This window comes from Cibotium barometz, chromosome 33, assembly GCF_041138505.1.
Source record: "Cibotium barometz isolate CiBa-2024 chromosome 33, ASM4113850v1, whole genome shotgun sequence".
Classification (NCBI taxonomy): domain Eukaryota; kingdom Viridiplantae; phylum Streptophyta; class Polypodiopsida; order Cyatheales; family Cibotiaceae; genus Cibotium; species Cibotium barometz.
The window spans coordinates 40450987-40473465 of NC_141078.1; the positions used below are offsets into that span (position 1 = coordinate 40450987).

The 22479-nt window shown below is 46.8% G+C and overlaps 1 protein-coding gene across 1 annotated transcript in view; it reads left to right on the forward strand.

Annotated features, from left to right (window-relative positions):
• Positions 1 to 20677, forward strand: part of LOC147619566 (uncharacterized) — a 54874-nt gene extending 34197 nt beyond the window's left edge. Inside the window, exons 5-6 of the mRNA XM_086773463.1 lie at positions 20226 to 20322; positions 20407 to 20677. Coding sequence (XP_086629589.1) covers positions 20226 to 20322; positions 20407 to 20677 — 368 coding nt within the window. The remainder of the gene's footprint in view (positions 1 to 20225; positions 20323 to 20406) is intronic.
• The last annotated feature ends 1802 nt before the right edge of the window (positions 20678 to 22479 follow it).

Here is a 22479-nt window from a genome sequence, read left to right on the forward strand (position 1 = left end):
ACCAAATGTGGTAACATAATCAGCATCATCAAGCTGTCCAGTAGAAAGCAGATTCTTCTTGATCTCAGGCACATGCCTGACATCATGGAGCATAAGCTGTGAGCCATCTGAAAATACAAGCCTCACATCACCTCTGCCAAGAATTTTGCATGCATGGTTATCACCCAAATAAACCACTCCTTCATTGCCAGCAGTGTACCTGACAAACAAGTCTCTGCAACCTGTGACATGAAAGGAGGCACCTGAATCAATGATCCATGAGTGCATACCATGACCACCTGTAAGAAGTGAATGGGCATCAAGTGAAGAAGTAAATAGGACCTCATCCTCACTGCCACCTGCATGTGACACATTGATTTCTTCGATCTTGACTCCACTTTTGCCCTTTGGCTTTACATCTTTGGCTTCGTCTTTCTCTTTGTCTTTGCCTTTTCCCTTTTCCTTTTGATCATTTTTCCATTTGTAGCATTGCTTTTTGATGTGTCCCTTCTTGCCACAATAATGGCATTCCAAATCCTTTTTGGAGCGAGACTTGCTCCTTCCCCTTTCTTGGCTTTTCCCCCTTTGCTGGGATCTCCCACGTGCATTCATTGCATTAGACTTGCCAACAGAGTTGTTCTTCCTGTTCATCTCTTCTTGAAGAAGAGCACCCTCAACATCTGCATATGACAGCATAGCATTCGAATTGCTAGTGGCTGTCCTGAATGTGTCCCAACTCTCTGGCAAAGTGCATAACAAAAAAGTGGCTTTGAACTCATCGTCCATTGCCAACTTTTGATTTATAACCTGGCTGACAATACCATTAAACTCATTGAGATGGGCTGTCATAGAAGCCCCTTCCTTCATCTGAAGGCCTATGAGTTTCTTCAACCAATACACTTTGCTTGAGGCACTTTGTTGGGCATACAAGTCCTGCAATCTCTGCCACATTCCCCAAGCTGTCTTCTCTTCACGAATGCTGAAAAGTAATGAGTCTGACACAGACAACATGATAGTAGATCTTGCCAGCTCGCTTCTCTTACAGCTGAAGAGTGGGAAGATATGGATGGGCTGTCATAGAAGCCCCTTCCTTCATCTGAAGGCCTATGAGTTTCTTCAACCAATACACTTTGCTTGAGGCACTTTGTTGGGCATACAAGTCCTGCAATCTCTGCCACATTCCCCAAGCTGTCTTCTCTTCACGAATGCTGAAAAGTAATGAGTCTGACACAGACAACATGATAGTAAATCTTGCCAGCTCATCCATATCTTCCCACTCTTCAGCTGTAAGAGAAGCGGGCATCACACCCCTTTCTTTGATAGGCTTATGTTGCTTTTTCTGAAGCAACACATTGTAGCACTGGGTTTGCCAAATATCATAATTATGCGAGCCTTCAAGCTTCTTGATGTGAAGCAATGAAGAGCTCTCACCTGTGGTTGCCATAGCAAAATGCAACCTGTAATGCCTGACTCCCTGCAAATGTGCAAACACTGCACCCTAAGCACACAAAGTGCTTACAAATGTTCTCCCAAGCTTTATCTCCCACTGCGGAAGCAAGAATGCAACTTTTCTCCCACTTTTTGTGATGAAAACACCAAAATCTGGTTGCTGCAGATTTTGGACAGCACCTTAAATGTCCTCTTTTGCCCTTCCAAAGTACTGTACAGCAGTACTAAGCGCTCTCCAATGATGTACCAAACCTGTACCGGCAATTTCAGCAGCTGAATTTGAACCTTTTGATCACTCAAAACAGTGTACAGCCATGCCCAAACATGCACAAAGCTGTGCCAAATCTGTACCAGCAGGTACAATAGCAATAAATGCTCTCCTGGCTGTCCAAATGAGTGAAAATCAGATTTTTACAGTCACGAACACTGCATAAAACAGTCCCGAACAGAAATTGGGCAAAAGCCCCTTGACTGCAAGCTGATTTTTGAGGATTCAAGGCATAAAAGTCTCGCCTGCTGCTTTGCCAAGCTCAACAAGCATACAAACTTGAAAAGCCCCTTGATTTGAGATCAATTTCTGATCATACATGGTACATTGACGCACATAAAGGCATCCAGAGTGTTCACGATGCTTCCCCCTGGCCACATATACATCAAATACGTGAAAGCCCCTTGATTCACAGGCACATTGAGTGCTTCACAGGCATCAACACATTATCCACAGCATCAAATGGTATTGCCTGCATGCAAATCGATCCAATCGGCACAAAAGCCCCTTGATTTGCACTGCAGTTTGTTGCAATTTTGCCCAAATGTGCGATTTCTCACATCATACAGCATGTATGAATGCTTAATTGCACAATTACATCAAAAGCCCCAAATTTCGACATCCAATTTCCTGCAAATTGATCCTGATTTGAACAATTTCCTGCAAATTTAGCCTGATTGTGACCAATGTCACCCAATTTTGCCAATTTTGCTCAAAAATTGAGCAATTGGGCACCTGTACCTGCTCAATTGATTAAATTGATAAGAAATTCGCAAAAAATTAGAGGCAAATACCTCTGAAATTTCTGATTTTTTTCGGGCTGAATTTGAAAAAGGGCAATTGATGCTGTTGCAGTTGCAAGATTTGTTGATTGTTGATGCTTCCTGTGTGTGTTGATTTCTGATCCTTGCAGGTGAAAAGGGGGGGCACTGTTCTGTTGCTGCTGCACCACGAGTCTCTTCCAAAAAAAAAGAAGTCGGGCTGCCTCTTTCCTGCTGTACTGGCTGTGCTGACACGTGTTTGTATGACAGAAGGCGCTTGGCTGGTTACGCACGACCTGGGCAGATACGGGATGCTCTGGCTGATTGCGTACGTGCTGATTTGCTGTCCCGTAGGGCTCCTGTGCAGCCCGTGTGGCTGCTGCTGCTGCTGCTGGGCAGCCCCTGCGCTGCCTAGTTGGGCAGCGTGGCTGCCTACTGGCAGCGTGGCAGCCCACGTGGCTGCCTAATGGCAGCGTGGCAGTCCACGTGGCTGCCTTATGGGCTGCAGGCGACGTGAACAGGGCAAGGCGACCAGCATAAACGACCAGTTATTGGTGACCAGCAAAACGACCAGCAGCTGTGCATACACAGGCGACCAGCAAAACGACCAGCTCTATGGAGGGCTCACAGAAATCAGCAATTGAATGACGGAGCAGCTCACAAATCAGATTAGGGCAAGCAAAACAGGTGCAGTAGAATATTAGGGAGGGAATACCAGTTGATGGGGAGAAACCTGTCAATTAGGGTTTAGAGTTCATTCATGGGAGACATACACAGAGAAGCAAGGGAGAGAGAGAGAGAGTTGTGGGGATAAGTCAACTCATGAAAAGCATGAGTGTGTGACTCCCCTATCACACATGTATATTGCACTTGTACACATAGTGCACTTAGTACATTAAAAGTACTAAGTGTACTATGTACTATAACTTATGGGCTTGTACACACTATAAGGGTGGGCATAACGCCTTTACCCCAACATCTTACTGGGGTGATACAAAACTGTCCTTGGAAACTTCGGGGGCCGAGTTTTGAGCTGACCAGATCAGTCCGTCAGGGGTGTCCTCTCGCCCCTTTCCTTTTTCTCTTCTTTGCGGAGGCTATGAGTATGTATTTGACGGCAGAGGAGGTTGGTTTGAGAGGACTTCAGCTCCTAGTCCGGGGGGAGGATTTGCTTGATGCTGAGTTTGCAGACGACACGGGCTTATTTTTGCATGGCCAAGAGGCCAATCTTATTCGGGCAGAGCAGTCGCTCCAGGTTTTTAGTGCAGCTTCGGGAGCATTGATCAATTGGCGCAAGACAGTGGCCTTTTGGATCAGTAGTGCTCCCACTCCGGCATGGAGCCCGGACCCCGGTTTTAGATGGATTCCTCCAGGCACAGCAGTGCGGTATTTGGGATGCCAGATTGGCCTCGATTTGTCACCTGAGCAGCAGATTGCCCCACTTCTTCTGAGCATTCGGAAGAAGCTATTGTATTGGAGTACAGCTCGACTATCCTTGGCTGGGAGGGTGGTGGTGGCAAATCAGGTGCTGTTAGCGACTATGTGGTACATTACGTCTTGCTGGATTTTCTCGAGCTCTTGCATCAGCCAGGTACAGAGGCTGATCAGGAACTTTCTGTGGTCTGGGCGGGACGGTCAGCCAGCTCGGGCAAAGGTTGCATGGGCAGTTATTACACTTCCGCTGGCTCAGGGCGGTTTGGGCATTATAGATCCAGTCGATCAGAGTAGAGCCTTATTGGGGAAGCTTATTGTTCGGGGGTTGCTTCCAGGCGCTGAGCCTTGGAAAGAGCTCCTCTTGCAGCGACTGCAGGCCCGGGCGCCTCCTGCAGGGGGTACTTGGGCACCAGAGATTCGTTGGATCTTCATAGAGATGAGGAGGACAGGCCTCAGTAGAGGATGGGAGGACAGATTTGCTTTGAGTATCCTGAGAGCTTGGGAGCTGCTGAGACCGGGGCTCTCTCAGCGGCCTCCTTCTTGTGTTGAGGAGCGGGCCAGGCAGCCGCTCATCTGGAGCCCAGCGGTTCGTACAGAGCAGGGTCATATGCTGGGTTCTCGGCCTCGTCTAGCCTGGGGACCTTTAGCGGCAGGCCCAGCTCGTAGTTTTGGAGACTGGCAGGCTTTCTGTAGTCTACCAGAGGAGACCCAGGTGGAGAGGCTGAGTCACTTCAGAGGGGGGTTGATTATGAGGGATGATATTCAGGAGGCACTTACAGAGGAGTGGTTCACACCTCTCGAGCCAGTGGCCCCACGGTGGATGGGAGCCTTTACACAGTTGGAGATCCTGATTGCTGTCAGAGCTAGCACTGAGGATGGCAGATGCCTCTATTATGAGATTCAGGATGAGGGCAGACTCCAGAGAGTGGAGGTGGAGTCGCCTTTGGTTGCAGAGTGCACCTTTCAGAGGATTCGGGTAGTGGCTGCCGCTTCTCGGAAGTGGCATATTGACCCCGACCCTGCTGACGTGCTCCCGGATTGGCGCATATGGGCATATGCAGCGCGCCCCTTGGCCCGGCTACAGTGGGACCCCGGGGAGTACGAGTGGCATGATCCTTATGCATCCCTTGAGGCCACAGAGATCACCTTTCCAGTATACTGTTCGGCTGGGACGGCATATTTTGACGGCGAGGAGGACGGTTTCTCCAGTGGCAGCGGGGCATTGGCGATTGCAGGGACTATCACAGGAGTTCCTGGAGGATTTCTGGGCTCGGCTCTGGGCTAGTCGACAGGCCCGCAGGATCTCGGCTTTTCAGTGGCTGGTCGCCCACAGGGGCTCAGCAGTTGGCACTTGGCTTGTTTACAGCGGTCTTCCGGCGGCCTGCGTCCGATGCGGCCACCCTATGGAGACACAGAGACATTGCCTTTGGGACTGCCCTCAGGCACAGCAGATTTGGCTGCGGATGCTGCGTATTCTGGCCCCCCTCTCTTCAGAGGGTATGTTTACGTGGGGTGCCGCTGCTTGGTCGACTTCGTCAGGGCCTGCTATGGGCTATGAGATGGAGCAGGGCAGTCAGGCCATCAGATTTATTAGGGGCCAGCCTCGCCTGGTTCCGGCACCGGATTTCTCGTCCGCCAGCTGGACACAGGAGAGGGATTTACGATGGGAGCTCCTCAGCAGCCTCACCATCTGGTTCACCTGGAGGGCCCGGTGCTTTACGGCCTTTGAGGGGAGATTAGAGCCACCAGCAGAGACTGTTCCGGGGATTTGGCAGGAGTTGATCCACACCCTGCGAGGACAGTACGACCGCATCCGGGGAGACTCGGATGAGGCGATCTTACGGCGCCAGGCCTTTCACACCACTTGGCGCTGCGGCCCGTTCTACACCCTACACACGGGATCCCCCCGTTGGCACTACAGGCCACCTGTTTGGCTCTTTCCCCCCCCCCTATTGTATGATTTAGCCGCTCAGTTCTTTAGACTGATGCTTGTATTTTGCAGCACCTAGGGAGAGTCTCCCGGGCTGCCATGATGTATTCACTGCTCTTCTCTCTGTTAGGAGCAGGAGAGATCTCTCTTTTGTAGCCCTACGGGCGTTTTTTACATAACTAATGAAAGGATCTTTTCTCGGAAAAAAAAAAAAAAACTGTCCTTGGAAACTCATCATGGAATACCAGGAACATGGACCATGAGAGGAGCATCAGCCCACAATAGATGGTATACCACTCTCAAAAATATCAAGCATAGGGCTAATGAGTATGGCCAGAGAAAGAAAGAAAGAAAGAAAGAAAGATTTTATTAACGTCTTCCAAAAGACCGAACTCGGCCTATGAGACAAATCAGTGTACCTGTATGGGGTATCCTCTGTCATCCCAACAAAATGAAAAAGTACTGAACTAAAAAGCTGAATCTGGGTGTGCAATAAGTACAATGAGTGGTGGAGGGGATGGAGCTCTACTACTAGGAGAATGCAAAGCTATATGCATGGAGTATACAATCATGATATGCAACCTAGCTAGCTCCATCCTGTACTATATTGGGGGTATAAAATGGTATACATCAATGAAGGGGGTGTCCACAGCTCCCTGAAGAACATGCCTGGGTGTGCTCTGAAGCGAGCCAGTCGCTCCACACCCTCTCTATGAAACTGAGCTCGGATGTCTGTCATCTCTCTCTCTGGTATAGGCGTGGTGTCCGAAAGCCAGGTGTCCTCTGTCTCCTGCGGGCTCTGAGTGTCTCTGCTCTCTGGAGAGTAATTCCCTGCCGTGTAGGGGCTGGGAGTGGGATGGATCTCTGAAAAAATGTAGTAATCTGTGTCTGTCGTCCCCCCTCTGGAGCTGTCTGAGCGTGTAATGATGTCTCTCTGTGGCGCTGTATGTCTAGAATGAATCTCCCCAGTATGCGCTGGTGTGTTGCCTCAAAGATGTGGCGTAGGGAATGTGGCTCTCTGAATAAAATGGGATCTCTCTCTATGATGGCTGTATATGCTCTGCATCTGCATACATAATGCTCTTCACTCTCCACCTCCTCTCTGCACAAACTGCATACCCTCTCCTCTCGGGGGATCTGTGCTGCTCTGCCAGTCTCAATCTCGAATCGGTGTGATGAAACTCTAAGCTGACCAATAGCCACTCGGGAGCCGTGTGGTAAAAAGCCCTCCATGTATCTAGGCCTCTCTATAAATCCATCATCAGTGATACTCATGAAGTGATCTCTGTAGTATAGCATCTTCGGTGGAAGAGGCTGTGTAGGCGATATCCATGTCTCTCGTGTATAGAGCTGCCATAGATCCTGTCTCAATACTCTGTTCCTCTCACTATGAGAGAGACGGATATGTGGTGCATCCCTGTCATACTGGAATGGTGGTAGATGATCCATGTCTAGGCCATGCTGTGAGAACCAATGTGTGACTTGTGCATACCATGATCCTCTATCTCCTGCCTCAGCTAGCTGTCTAGATGCCTCAAAAGCTCTGTATGACAATCTGTCCTGTGGCATCTCTCTGAAATATGGCCTCTACCATCATAGGAGGCGCAGCAAACTCTGCTCGGATAATGTCATGAGGTACTGACGGTTTGCTGCGTATCATGCGTGCCATCATGAGGGCCTGTGGTCTCTCTATCTGTGTCCACCAATGGGTAGCAAGGCATGGCACCCATACCGCTGCTCCATACATCAATGCCGGTGTGACTAATGTGTCAAATAGCCACCCCTTCGTCCGGGGCTCGTGAAAATGCGCCTGGTGGCACTCTCTCTCTAGCATAGCCAATGCTGCATATCCCCGTGTCAATCTAGCTTTGGCTGCTGAACCCATGGTGAAGCGTGTGGCTGCTGCAGAGAAGGTAACCCCTAGGTACACGTATGATGTCACCACCTCCACCTGGCGTCCTGCGAGAGTGAATGTCAGCTGATTCCTGCCCTGTCTCGATGTATGAAAGACCATAACCTTGGTTTTCCCAAGGTTCACAGTAAGACCCCTCTGTGTGCAGGGCCGGAATGGGCCGACCCCCCCCTTGGAGTATTTTATTACCCAAGGAGAATAATATCATGTACAAGCTTTGAGGGCCTTACTCTCCCCACGGGAGATGCCGGATTATCCATATACAAATGCCATAATACAGCCCAACACGAGGCAACCAAGCCGGAACATAGGCTGTAGAAATGCCGAGCCAACAATATAATCCATATACCTCCATGTGGGTACTGATTCTTCTCGAAAAACCACGGGTCTTCATGCAATAGAAAGGGTACAGCAGGTTCAGCTCTCCATTCAGCCGGAACAATATGTACAGTGGCCAATACAGTAGGTACAATGGCTGGTACAGCCGGTACAAGGGTTGACACAGCCAGAACAGTGGATGGTACAGCCGGTACGGTGGTTGGTACAGCAGGTACAACAAGTACAAATGCTGGTACAACAAGTACAATGGCTAGAAATCATAATAAATGATTGAATACCCTTGCCTTCAGTATTTCTTCGCGATGGAAGCCTCCAAAACAGTCCCCAACAGCCGGTATTCTTCATGGGCAGCCTTCAAGAGAGAGAAAGAGAGCAGCCATCATTAGGGTAGCCTGTAACGATGGTAGAGGCTAGTGTGCAGCAAGAGAGCCTCCATTAATGAAGAGAGGGCTCCAATTTATAGATTTGGACTTCCCATGAGCTAAAATGGCAAGAGAAGGCTACAATGACAAGTGGAGAGCCACACAATAGCTGAAGTGACAAGTGTGAGGCCACTTGTCTCACTTTGATCCACTTTCTAACAAGTGTCAGGCCACTTGTCTCACTTTGGTCCACTTTCTTGCCACATGTCCCAATCTAAGAGATGGGTCCTTCCATAAACTTTCTCTCTAAAAATATCCCAACTGGTAGACATTCTGTCATAGGCACTTTGCCAACTCTTGGTATCTCCTCAATTCCAGATGTAATGACGCGAACAGAATTTCCATTGGAGTCGGGCCAAAAATAGCAACTCTCCTAAATTTTAGGAGTGTGGTCCTTTGTATTCTAGGATAATCCCCCATTCCCAAAGCTTGTACTTTCCAAATATTTAAACATCCTGGAGTCCACCAGACCCCTTTCAGACTGGGAAATGTCGAGGCTGGTGACATCCTCCCCAACTTCTTAAAAGTTGTCCGCAACTTTAAGCTTCAAGTCATATATTCAAGATATAATCATGTCCCATCGATTGGGCGAGACGAGACAGTCTCAAAAATCCAATATAACTGAAGAATCCATGTCCCAAAGAAATGGGCGAGACTAAATAAGTCTCCATAATACCAATATCAAAATCATGTCCCAAGATAAATGGGTGAGACAAAAAACAGTCCCATAAGTCCAGATATCATAATCCATGTCTCAAGTAAATGGGCGAGACAAAACAGTCCCATAAGTCCAGATATCATAATCCATGTCGCAAGGAAATGGGCGAGACAAAACAGTCCCATAAGTCCAGATATCATAATCCATGTCCCAAGTAAATGGACGAGACAAAATAAGTCTCCTGCCAACAAGACATCGGTCCACATGACCCTTGGCATAGACATAAGTCCCGTCATGTCCACTTTACCACTTGCACTCCGTGTTGGTACTGTGACCACACACCTTGGATGAGAGGTGGGCTCAAGTAACAAGATAAAACAATCACTCGCAGGCATAGATAACCTGGTGTTCCATAAGCATTTCTGCTACACATAGTTTATAGGCATTTCGGCCACCAATAGTTTGTAGGCATTTCGGCCACCAACTCACACTACCCTCTCAAGTGCCCATGTTCCCTTCCATCTGCTCTCTATTGTTCCACCCACACATGGTAGAAACAATCTTCAAGAGAGCACGTAGGACAAGAGAACACTACACAGGGTATGTTGTGCTTGTCACTACCCTTTGAAGTGCCCATGTTCCCTTCCATCTGCTCTCTATTGTTCCACCCTCACATGGTAGAAACAATCTTCAAGAGAGCACGTAGGACAAGAGAACACTACACAGGGTATGTTGTGCTTGTCACTACCCTTTGAAGTGCCCATGTTCCCTTCCATCTGCTCTCTATTGTTCCACCCTCACATGGTAGAAACAATCTTCAAGAGAGCACGTAGGACAAGAGAACACTACACAGGGTATGTGATCATGAGTTTCATAAGTCCAATGCATCCCAAATAAAGGGAGCCAAAAAGAATAATCCATCCCAGTAAAAGGAAGCCATAAACATAATCCATAAACCTGAGGATGGATCCAAATCCCTAGAAAAGAAGTCCAGGAATCTGTCTGCACTCAGTGCATGGTGACAAGATGGCTCATCATCAGAAGTGCAACAGTTGTACAGTTTTAGAACCCAATAGGATGATAATTGTCGTACGCCGTGACCCCATTGTACATCCTCAGTCCATTCCTCAGCCTTAGCGGCTCAGTCAGTCAGTCAAGTCCCTAAACCCACTTGGAGAGAATCATTCATGCATGTAGAGTCAGTAGAAGCCTTAGGGTTTGCATCAGAAAGCACTCTGCATCCTGCATAATATGCATTCATATGCGTGTGCATCATTTAGAACATCCCAGAAGCCTTAGGGAATTTACTAGGATTTATCTGGTATTTTTCCCATATTTAATAGTATTTATTTAGCATTATTTGCATTATTGGGCATTTATAAATATAAACTTTATTAAATGACCAACCTCCAGTTAGTATAAATAGGCTTGCGTAGAGCTTAGTTTCTCATTTAGTCTTCATTGTGCTAAGAGCTCTCCTCCTCAGTCCCAGGAGCATCCTTGCCTTCAGCCCTAGACTAATCCAGCCCTTGGAGCTCATAAGCTTGCTTCTCCAGCCCTTGAGAACCCCTTGCTTCAGTCAGCCCTAGGCACCTGCATTCAGCATCACTTCAGTCCCTAATTCAGCCTACAGCCCCACCTCAGATCAATGCTAGAATTCAGCAGCAGTCCCTAAACGTTTTTGTCCAGCCGTACAGCAGTACCTCTGCAGATTTTGTCCAGCCGTACAGCAGTACCTCTGCGTTTTCTGTCAACATCAGCAGTCTGCGTTTTCTGTCAGCATCAGCATATCTGCGTTTCAGTTCAGCAGCTTCCCCACAGACCTGCGTTTCTGTCCACAGCAGTTTCCAGCCCTGAATCCACAGTTTGCATCAGCATCCAGCCTTCTGTGCATCATCCATACATGCAACAGTCATCTGGTGAAGGTAACACAGCATTCATAAGTGTTGTCAGCATTCTAACATAGTGTAGAACAGTCCACCTTCTTCTTCTCTCAGCCTCAGGTGTGCAGCCCTTCCTCATGCCCTTGGGAAGAGTGCATAGGCTCGAGATCAGGTCATCGAGGTGTTTCTACAGCCGTGTACAGATCAGCCACTCTGAATTTGGCTTATCTACAGTCCACAGTCATTCTCTCTAAAGAAATAAAGCAAATACTATCTCGTTATTGGGATAGGGGGCCCTTCAGTGGGTAATTCGGGACCCAATCTGGTGTACTGTTCTCATATCTCTCTCTCTCATCTCTTTAAAGTTTGAAGTATTGAAATGGATTGCTAAACTCACGAAACTCAGGATACAGAAGACGGTGTGAGCATTTGTGTGACAGGATCTTCCAATACAAAGACTTCCGCTGCATATCACATTGGTATCAGATTCAGATTGTCCACACACATCGTATCCTAGCGTGGGGGCATTTTTGGATGGTTAGATTGCGGTCCGGCACGACCACCGATTTCAGCATCATGTCTACAGGAGAGAGTACTCATCAGCCGGAAGACGTCTCCCCCGAAGGAGACCTCGTTCTTCCGCCTACAGCAGACACCATAGCTCTTCTTAGAGCTCAGAACCAGCTACTCATGGAGCGTCTCCAACTCTTGGAGGCAGCAGCAGCACGTCCTTCTACACCTCCAGCAGCACCCGACTACATCTCCCTCTTCTTTCAGATGGAACAACAAAGGAGAGAGGACGAGGCCCGAAGGAAAAGAGAAAAAGAAGAAAGACGGGACTATGAGGAAGCCCAATGCAGGATTGACGAAGACCAGCGTCAGGCTGAACTTGCCGCTCGGGAACACCAACGTGAGCTTGATCGAGAACGTATGTTACTTGAACACCAACGAGAAAAGGAGGCCATACACTTGAGGTATCGGCAAGTCATATCATAGGTGTCACCAGCCAGCAGCCCGCAGCAGCATCAACCACCATCATTCGCAGTCAACCAAACTTCAGTAAGTATGATGGTAAGTGTGATCATTCATCAGTTAATCAATTTATTCATCAGTTTAATGCTCATTTTCCATTAGCTAGGATCACAGACCCACAAGACAAAGTCCACTTAGCGGCTCCCCATCTCACTGGTGAGGCAGTCACTTGGTGGCAGCATTGGTCTAGTATTCATACAGACCAGGCCACAGGTGTCACAGCCTTTGACTGGGACATCTTTGTCCATGACCTGAAGACCAGATTTCTCCCGCCCCAGTACATGACCGGTCTGAAAGACGTGTTCTATGGACTCAGACAGAACGGATCCCCAGTGCTTCAGTTTTCCGGTAAGGTTATTACTTTAGCAAAGCAGTTAGGGTTATCTGAGCAAGCCAAGATGGAGCAATTCATTTGTGGATTGGACTCTAACATTCGGTTCACAGTTCGTAACTTTGAACCAAGTACATATGACCGGGCTCTGACTCTCGCTCAGAATGAAGAAATGAAGCTTAAATGGGGCAAGCCCAAGCAGGCATCTCAGTCCAGTACCAAATCCCAGCAGCAGCAATCAGCTGCACAGACAGGGAAAGGTAACGCATCTTCTAAAGATGCTAAGAAGGACAGCAGTAATAGCTCCAGTTCAGGGCGTAAGAAGGATAAAGAACCTAAGAAAACCCCTGATGAGAAGGCTAAAGCAGGCATTACTGGAGGTTATCTTCCCCCACATTTCCCAGAAGGCACAGCAATTTGCCTTTGAAGTTCAGAAGGCCTCATTTCAACGACACCGTTGGGGTGTGACATGATCTTAGGAATTCAGTGGTTCCGTCAGTATGAGCCTATTCCCAATTGGGGGCAGGACACTTTTACTATTTGTAAAGGTTTTCCTGAGCCTGTCATGATTCGGGGGGATAGAAGCATTCTTGGCATCCCATTGATTTCACATCTCCAGGCCAGACGAGCTATCCGCAAGGGAGCAGAAGGAGCACTCCTTTATGTTCGTGCTCAAACAGCCCCTCCCTCATTAGTAGCATCCCTTACATCTTCAGTCCCTCAGTTAGCAGACCTCCTATCCAGACACCAGGACATTATGCTTAGGGACGATCTCCCGCCCAGTCTCCCACCCTCTCGCCTTGAGGACCATCACATTGATTTGGTCCCTGGATCAGATCCTCCTAGCAGGTTTCCCTATCGTCTTTCCAAGACTTTAGAGGGCGAGTTAGAAAAGCAGTTATTTGAGCTTCTCCGAGCCGGATTCATTCGGCCTTCTTCCTCCCCATTTGCTGTACCTATCCTATTTGTCCAAAAGAAGAACAAGTCTAACACGCCTTTGTGTAGACTACAGGGCATTAAACAAACTCACTATCAAGAATAAGTTTCCTATGCCCAGGATAGAGTACATTTTGGAGCGTTTAGACGGTGCTAAGTTTTTCACTAAGATCGACCTCAAGAGTGGTTACCATCAGGTCTGCATTTTTGAAGCTGACATTCCAAAAACAGCTTTTCGGACAGAGCGTGGTCACTACGAGTTCGTAGTCATGCCTTTTGGGCTTACAAATGCACCCGCAACGTTCAATAAGATGATGTCTAGGATTTTCGCAGTCCACATTGGGAAGTGTGTTTTCATATTCCTTGATGACATACTAGTCTTCTCAGCCACTGCGGAGCAGCATGAGAAAGATGTGGAGAAAGTCTTGCAACTTTTGCGAGATAATCAGCTCTACATTAACGCCATAAAGTCCATCTTTGGTGTTAAGGAAGTTCAGTATTTGGGCTACATCATCGGTTCCGATGGGATTAGACTGGACCCATCAAAGGTTCAGGAGATCTTAGATTGGGACATTCCTAAGACCGCCCAAGAAATCCGTTCATTCGTAGGTCTTTGTCAGGCCTATAGCACACATGTCCATCAGTTTTCCAACCTTGCAGCACCTCTTACCGACTTGCTCAAGGGGGTGAAGACTCGCAAGCAGAAAGTCTCAGTTACAGGTAAGGCACTTGATGCATTCCGTGCACTCCAGAAAGCTGCCTCAGAAGCACCTGTATTAAAGTTAGCATCTTGGGACGAACCTTTTGAGGTCATCATCGATGCCAGTAATGTAGCCATAGGTGCAGTCCTCCAGCAGGACAATAGACCCGTGGCATATTATAGCAGAAAGTTGGATGTCGCCGAAAAGAATTATTCGGTATATGACAAAGAGCTTTTGGGTGTGATCACAGCGCTCAAACATTGGAAGCCTTTTCTTTATGGACAGGCTTTCACAGTGAAAACAGACCACCAAGCACTTAAGTGGCTTCAGACTATGCCAAGTGCCCAGTGGAGTGATCGACAGGCCAGGTGGAGTCAAATCTTCCAATAGTTTGGAGGTATGATTGAATACATCCCTGGTAAGCATAACCCAGTAGTAGCAGATGCTCTCAGTCGAAAGTCCAGCATCCAGGCAGTCCAAGAAGCTACCATTCTCGAAATCACGGGGAAGGACTTGGATAGTATGAAAGACCAATATGTCAACTCCCCTGAGTTTGGTACTCAGTATAGTTTGGCCCTCACTTCTGAGCCTGGCCACTATTCAGTACAGAACGGTTGGTTGTTCTACAAGAACCGTCTCTGTGTTACTTGGGAAAAGCGTTCTGCTCTTCTCCACGATGCCCATGACTCCTTAGTTGGAGGACGTAGGGGTATCAACAGTACCCTCGAGAAATTAGAACGGTCCTTTTATTGGCCAAAGATGAGGCGTGATGTCTATGCACATGTACAAGCCTGTAAGATTTGTCAAAAAGTCAAGGTTTCCCATACAAAGAAGGTAGGTTTACTTCAACCTTTGCCTATCCCCGACGGACCTTTCATCGACATATCTATGGACTTTGTAGGGCCTCTACCAGCATCCACTGGATCCCGTAACACTCAGTGTTTTACCATCGTGGATCGCTTTAGTAAATTCTGCATGCTCATCCCATGCAAGCATACGGCCACAGACGAGGACGTAGCCCGTCTGTTTCTCAAGCATTGGTATCCAATTTGTGGTTTGCCTAGCACCATAACATCAGACAGAGATTCCAAGTTTACCTCGCATTTCTGGAGGGCATTATTTGAAAACTTCGGAACTAAGTTGCAGTTGTCTAGTGCATTCCATTCCCAGACAGATGGCCAGACAGAAATTTATAACCAATTGGCCTTTGATGTCCTCAAGTCATACTGTCATTGAAGGCCTTGGACTGTTAGGGTTAGGGTTTGGAGGTGCTGCAAACACAGGCGTGAAGAAGCAGAGAGAGAACACGACTCTTTGTGTGTATTCAGATAGTTAATGTGAAGTACAATAGCCACATAATAAAGTGACCTAAAAGGATGTGTTCACATGTCCGGCCATAAAATGTGCCGGGTGGACCAAAACACTTATAAACTGTTTATAAGTGTAACTAAGCTAAACTGGGGGAAAAAACCTCCACTAACTGAAGTAAAAAGTGCCCCAGTAATCTACTAATGATCACTAGCACTCCTCTGGGTGCATACACAGCATAAAACCCAACAAACCCCCCTGGAGTGATATGTGATCACTGCACATCATCCGCCAAAAGGAAACAAATTCAAAGCAGTGCGGAATGCTTCGAATTTCGGACGTGGTAATGCCTTGGTGAAGATGTCTGCCACATTCTGATCTACTGATATCACCTGCCTGGAGTCTCTCCCGAACAAAATGATAGTGAATCTCAATATGTTTCGTGCGAGCATGAAACACAGGATTCCTGGCCACAACAATGGCACTCTGACTATCAGTATAGATAGGTGTAGGCTCCTCCACTGAAATATCCATATCAGTCATGAGACGACGCAGCCAAACACACTCAACAGTAGTAGTGTAGGCTGCTCTGTACTCTGCCTCACAAGACGAAGTGGCCACTATGGTCTGTTTCTTACTTAGCCAAGAAATGCATGAAGAGCCAAGAAAGAAACAATTTCCACTAGTGGAATGTCTGGTATCAAAATCACCAGCCCAATCTGAATCACTGTAAGCGTATAATTGCATGTCACCCCCCTCGGGATAAAGCAATCCAAGAGACAAGGTACCCTGCAAATACCGGAATACACGCTTCACAGCTTGCCAATGTGACAACCGTGGGCTGTGCATGAATCTGCTTAACTGAGATACGGCATACGGAATATCTGGCCGTGTAGTACACAAATAAATAAGGCACCCAATAGCCTGAGCATATGTAGTGGCATCAAAAGAAATACTGTCATCTTGTAGTGACAGTTTCATCCCAGGCTCCATAGGAGTACTAATAGGCTTGCAATCCTGAAATTTAAACTTCTCCAGAAGTTTAGCAACATACCGAGATTGCAACAACCCAATGCCTCTGTTATCTTGCACAAACTGTATGCCCAAATAGTAGTGTACAAGCCCCAAATCAGACATGTCAAATGTCTGTTGCAGAATCTCTTTAAAAGCTGCAATTTTGTCATCATTTGATCCCATGAGTAAGAGATCATCTACATAAAGACTGATGACCAGCAGATCTTTCTCTTCTTTCTTTACATACAAGGTGGCTTCTGATGGACTGTTCACAAATCCTTGAGTGAGTAGGAAAGCATCTATCTTTGCATACCAAGCTCGTGGACCTTGTTTCAAACCATACAAGGCCTTTTTCAGCGTGCATACTTTCCCTTCATGACCATGTTCTGCAAAACCTGTGGGCTGATATACATAAACTTCCTCCTCGAGGTCTCCATGTAGGAAAGCAGTCTTTATGTCCAACTGGTGAACAACCCAACCACGATGTGCAGCCAATGCAATGACACACCTAAGTGTCGACATACGGGATGTAGGAGCAAATGTCTCCTCATAATCAATGCCCTTCTTTTGTGCATAGCCCTTTGCAACTAGACGGGCTTTGTACCTGTCAATGGATCCATCTGCATGTCTTTTCAACTTATAGACCCACTTAGTACCAATTGCTTTCTTGCCTTTGGGCAGATCAACCAAATCCCATGTTTGATTCCTTTTAATAGAATCAAGCTCATCCTGCATGGCTTTGTTCCAATGCACATTGTCTCGTGCATCCACAAATGAATCAGGCTCATCATCATCCTGTAAACTGGCTGCCATAACCAGATGTGTGCATGCTCATTGGTCCGTGTCTCCCTACGAGTACGACCAGCAAGAGGACCCTCTAAATGGCTGTCCTTTAATGTCCTCAAATACCATCTAGGTATGTGTCTAACCTGTGGTGCTTGCTGCCCCATATTTGGTTCAGATTCTGGCTCAATTTGCTGCTGAATTTCTGCACCACCTTCATCATTTGCTGGCTGTCCTGTACCCTCATGAGTTGGATCACCAACTGTGGAATGAAACTCCATAGGTAGTAGACCTTCAAACACATCATTTTCAGCCTGATTTGCATCATAACCAGCCATGGATATTTCTGATTTTTCATCAAAAATCACATCCCGACTAGTGAATATCTTCCTGGATAGTGGGTCATATAACCGGTAGCCCTTGCTCTCATAGCTATACCCAACAAAAATGCATTTTGTGGCTTTATCATCCAACTTCCTCCTCAACTCTTTGGGTATGTGTGCATATGCAAGACACCCAAAGATACGAAAATGTGATACAGAAGGCTTGCGGCCATGCCAAGCCTCAAAAGGAGTAATGGAAACCAATGCCTTTGTGGGACATCGATTCAAAATATGACAAGCACACATGACAGCTTTCACCCAAAAGATATGTGGTAGCCTCTTTGCCTTTAGCATACATCTGGCCATCTCCATGAGTGACCGATTCTTCCTTTCTGCAACCCCATTCTGCTGTGGAGTATAAGGAGTAGTATATTGATGTTTTATACCTCTACTCTCAAGAAAGGAATTCAACATGTGTGACATATATTCCCCCCCTCGGTTAGAACGGAGAGTCTTAACCTTGCTTCCTGACTCTGTTTCAGCAAGTGCGACAAAGGCCAAAAATGCATCATATACCTGTGATTTCTGTGTCAAAGGATAGACCCAGCATATACGAGAGAAGTCATCAATAAATGTTGCAAAATAGAAGCAACCTCCCAATGACTTCGTCTGCATGGGACCACAAAGATCACTGTGTATAAGCTGCAACTTTGCAGTTGCTCGTAGAGCCTGATCACGTGGGAAGGAAAACCTATGCATTTTTCCCAAAATACATCCTTCACAAATGTGATCTGGAGGCTTCTCCATGAGAGGTAGATCTGTAAACATGGTATGTCGCTGCATAAGCATAAGACTACCAAAATTTACATGCCCCATGCGAGCATGCCATAACTCCGCATCAACCATAGGTGGAGTAAGAGTGAATGCATTATAAGCAGACTGATCCACTGGCTGAAATGCATCCAACTGATAAAGTCCATGACATAATGTACCAGTAAGCATCAAGGTCAAAGCATTAGCTTTGTCTTTGACCATGCATTTATCATCATCAAAGTGGACTTGCATACCACAATGTGCTAAAGAAGAAATGGACAACAAATTCTTCTTTATCCCTGGTACATATACGGCATCTGTAAGGCGGAGAATGGAGCCATCAATGGCTGTGAGCTGAATCTCCCCAATGCCACGAACTGGATATGAAGCATTGTTGGCACACTGAACAGTTTTGCCAACAGGCGCAAGGCCAACATGACGAAACAAATCCTTGCGAGATGTGATATGCTTTGAGGCACCACTATCAAAATACCAAGTACATGCATGCTCTGTCATACTGAGTGCCTGTGAAGACCAAGAGGCATCATAGCTGCATGTATAGAAACAGTAATCCCTGTCCTCAACAAAAGAAGCAGTCTCTGGAGGAGCTTTAGAGGCATCATTTACAGACATCCCAGATTCCTTTGCCTTTTCTTTGGCAATCCTCTTTCTACACTCTGTGATGTAGTGACCTGGCTTCTTACAGTAATGACATTTGCCCTTCTTCTTGGGCTGTCCATCACCTTTCTTGGTATCCTGAGATGAACCGCCATCACCTAAATTCTGATTTGAACTCTTTGGCTGAGTTTTTCCTTTCCCCTTTTGACCTGTAGTAAATGCTTGTTCAGCACTTGTGTTCATATTCATATTCTTCCTCATTTGCTCTTCTTGTAGCAAGAGAGCAACAAGTTCCTGATACTTAAGGGGTTCAGCAGCATTCCTCATGCTGAGGTTCAAAGAGGTATGAAAAGCCAAGTAAGATCTTGGCAAAGAGTGCAAGATGGTGGACACAAGCTGTGTCTCAGGAATAATCTCATCCACATTGATGAGTTGCTCTCTCAAATCCTGCAGCTTGTTTAAGTGGCGAGACATATCATCTCCTTCATGCATTTTTTGATTTTCTAGCTCTCTTTTCAAAAATGAGATCCGAGCCTCATTACGAGCAGCATACATCTGCTCCAAAGTCACCCATGCATTCTGTGAAGAGCCAGCTGAACGAATATGAGGTATAATAGACCTCTGTACTGACAATGCAATGAGTGACAAGGCTTGTGCATCCCTGGCATCCCATGTCTTCTGAGCATTTGTTCTTTGAACAGGCAATGGCTGCCCTGGAGCCTGTACCTGTTGTCCTCGTCCACGAGCACCCCCTTGGGGAGGAGTCTCTGGAGCCAATGGACCTGGACGTGGTTCATCACCACTAACAAAATCCCAAAGACCTTTTGCCACAAGCACATTTTTCAGCATAAAACTCCACAAGGAGTAGTTCGTGCCGTCCAATTTGTCTTCCTTAGACAAATACGTGAATACATCACTCTGCTGTTGATTTGCCATTATGCCTATGCACAATGTTGTACTTGTGTATCAGAAAACCCAATAGCAAGAACCCTGAAAGCAACTGTACTCCACTGAATACAGTTCACCCAAATATGCCTGCACTCTCAATCCTCTGAATGTGCAGCTCAATGCACCAGTGAACTGAGTAGAGCAGCAAAAATGGCTTACACAGTGCCAAAATGCCCAAAAATTGCCCAAAGTTACTGCACCCAAAACCTTGCAAAAAACCTGTAGATTTCTTTGCAAGAAAGTCTGCCTGTATCTGCCTGTAGATTTTCACAGAGAAAATAAAAATGCCCAATATTCAAAACTTGTAATGCTTACCATAGTTGTAATGTACTGAGTAGGTTGTGGTAGTTGTAATGCAAAGTACAGTTGACTGTACTGTGTAGGTACAGTCGACTGGTACTGTACGGAAGCAGTACTGAAGCTGGGCGAGCAGGTACAGTACGGAAGCAGGAGGAGAAAATGCAGTCGAATGCACTGCAGGTACTGTTGACTGGTACGGAACAGGTACGGAACACCAAATGCTGCTGGTCGCCTGTACTGATAGGTGTACGGCTGTCTGCGCAGGTGTGTACAGAAGACTGTACGGAGCAGGGCGACCAGATACACAACAGGTACACGTCAGCTGCAGTCGACTGTATGCAGCAGTACGGTAGTGAAGGCGGCGCTGACTTGTACGAAAGCACAGGTGTACGGAAACAATACAGTAGCTGCTGTCGGCGCTGACTGGTATGGAAGACTGCAGTGTACGGGCTGTTGCTGGCGAGGCTGTACGGTCAGTGCAGTACGGAAGGCTGCAGTGTACGGGCAGGGCAAGGGCAGGCCAACGATGCTCTGATACCAAATGAAGGCCTTGGACTGTTAGGGTTAGGGTTTGGAGGTGCTGCAAACACAGGCGTGAAGAAGCAGAGAGAGAACACGACTCTCTGTGTGTATTCAGATAGATAATGTGAAGTACAATAGCCACATAATAAAGTGACCTAAAAGGATGTGTTCACATGTCCGGCCATAAAATGTGCCGGGTGGACCAAAACACTTATAAACTATTTATAAGTGTAACTAAGCTAAACTGGGGAAAAAACCTCCACTAACTGAAGTAAAAAGTGCCCCAGCAATCTACTGATGATCACTAGCACTCCTCTGGGTGCATACACAGCATAAAACCCAACAGTCATGACCAGTAGTCCAAATGGGAGCATTATCTTCCATTGGTCCAAGCTATCTTAAACGACACTCATTCATCCAGTGTCGGACGGACTCCATATGAAGCAGCCTTTGGTTGCCGTTTTTCTTCCCTTTTGACGAGAATGGTGTCTCCATCTTTAGAGGCTAATAAAACCACGGAAGCATTTTCCGAGATCATTGAGTCAATCAAGGACCGCTTGACCAAAGCTCAGGAAGCATATAGTAGACAGGCAAATAAGTCTAGACGAGATGTCCACTTCAAAGAAGGGGATTGGGTCTATTTGCGTATCATGAAGCAGAGATTGAAACAAGTGGGCAAACGTTGTCCCAAGCTTTCATTCCATAGTTTTGGCCCTTTTCCAATAGTTAAGAAGATAAGTGATGTCTCAATGAAGTTAAAGTTGCGTGCCAGTTGGACAATGCATGATGTTTTCCATGTTTCTTGGCTAAAACCATATGTTGGTCCAGAAGTGTTTGATGTTTCAGATGAACAGCAGCCAGACGTGGTAGACGAGGTAGAAGTGATTGAGCCTGAGCAGATCCTTCTTCATCGATGGAAGCATGGTTCCGGTCGACGGATTCGTCAGTTCTATACGAAATTCCGAGATCGAGGCACCCACGAAGCCGTATGGCTCGACGACGAGTTCTTTCAGGAGTACCCCCAGTTATTGGCGGACTACTTGGAAGCCATGAACCTGCCGCCAAGCTAATCAGGAGGGAATGTCACATGCACTCTGCACTCAATGCATGGTGACAAGATGGCTCATCATCAGAAGTGCAACAGTTGTATAGTTTTAGAACCCAATAGGATGATAATTGTCGTACGCCGTGACCCCATTGTACATCCTCAGTCCAGGATAAGTCAGGCACGAGCTACGTAGGTCATTCCTCAGCCTTAGCGGGTCAGTCAGTCAGTCAAGTCCCTTAACCCACTTGGAGAGAATCATTCATGCATGTAGAGTCAGTAGAAGCCTTAGGGTTTGCATCAGAAAGCACTCTGCATCCTGCATAATATGCATTCATATGCGTGTGCATCATTTAGAACATCCCAGAAGCCTTAGGGAATTTACTAGGATTTATCTGGTATTTTTTTCATATTTAATAGTATTTATTTAGCATTATTTGCATTATTGGGCATTTATAAATATAAACTTTATTAAATGACCAACCTCCAGTTAGTATAAATAGGCTTGCATAGAGCTTAGTTTCTCATTCAGTCTTCATTGTGCTAAGAGCTCTCCTCCTCAGCCCCAGGAGCATCCTTGCCTTCAGCCCTAGACTAATCCAGCCCTTGGAGCTCATAAGCTTGCTTCTCCAGTCCTTGAGAACCCCTTGCTTCAGTCAGCCCTAGGCGCCTGCATTCAGCATCACTTCAGTCCCTAATTCAGCCTACAGCCCCACCTCAGATCAACGCCAGAATTCAGCAGCAGTCCCTCAACGTTTCTGTCCAGCCGT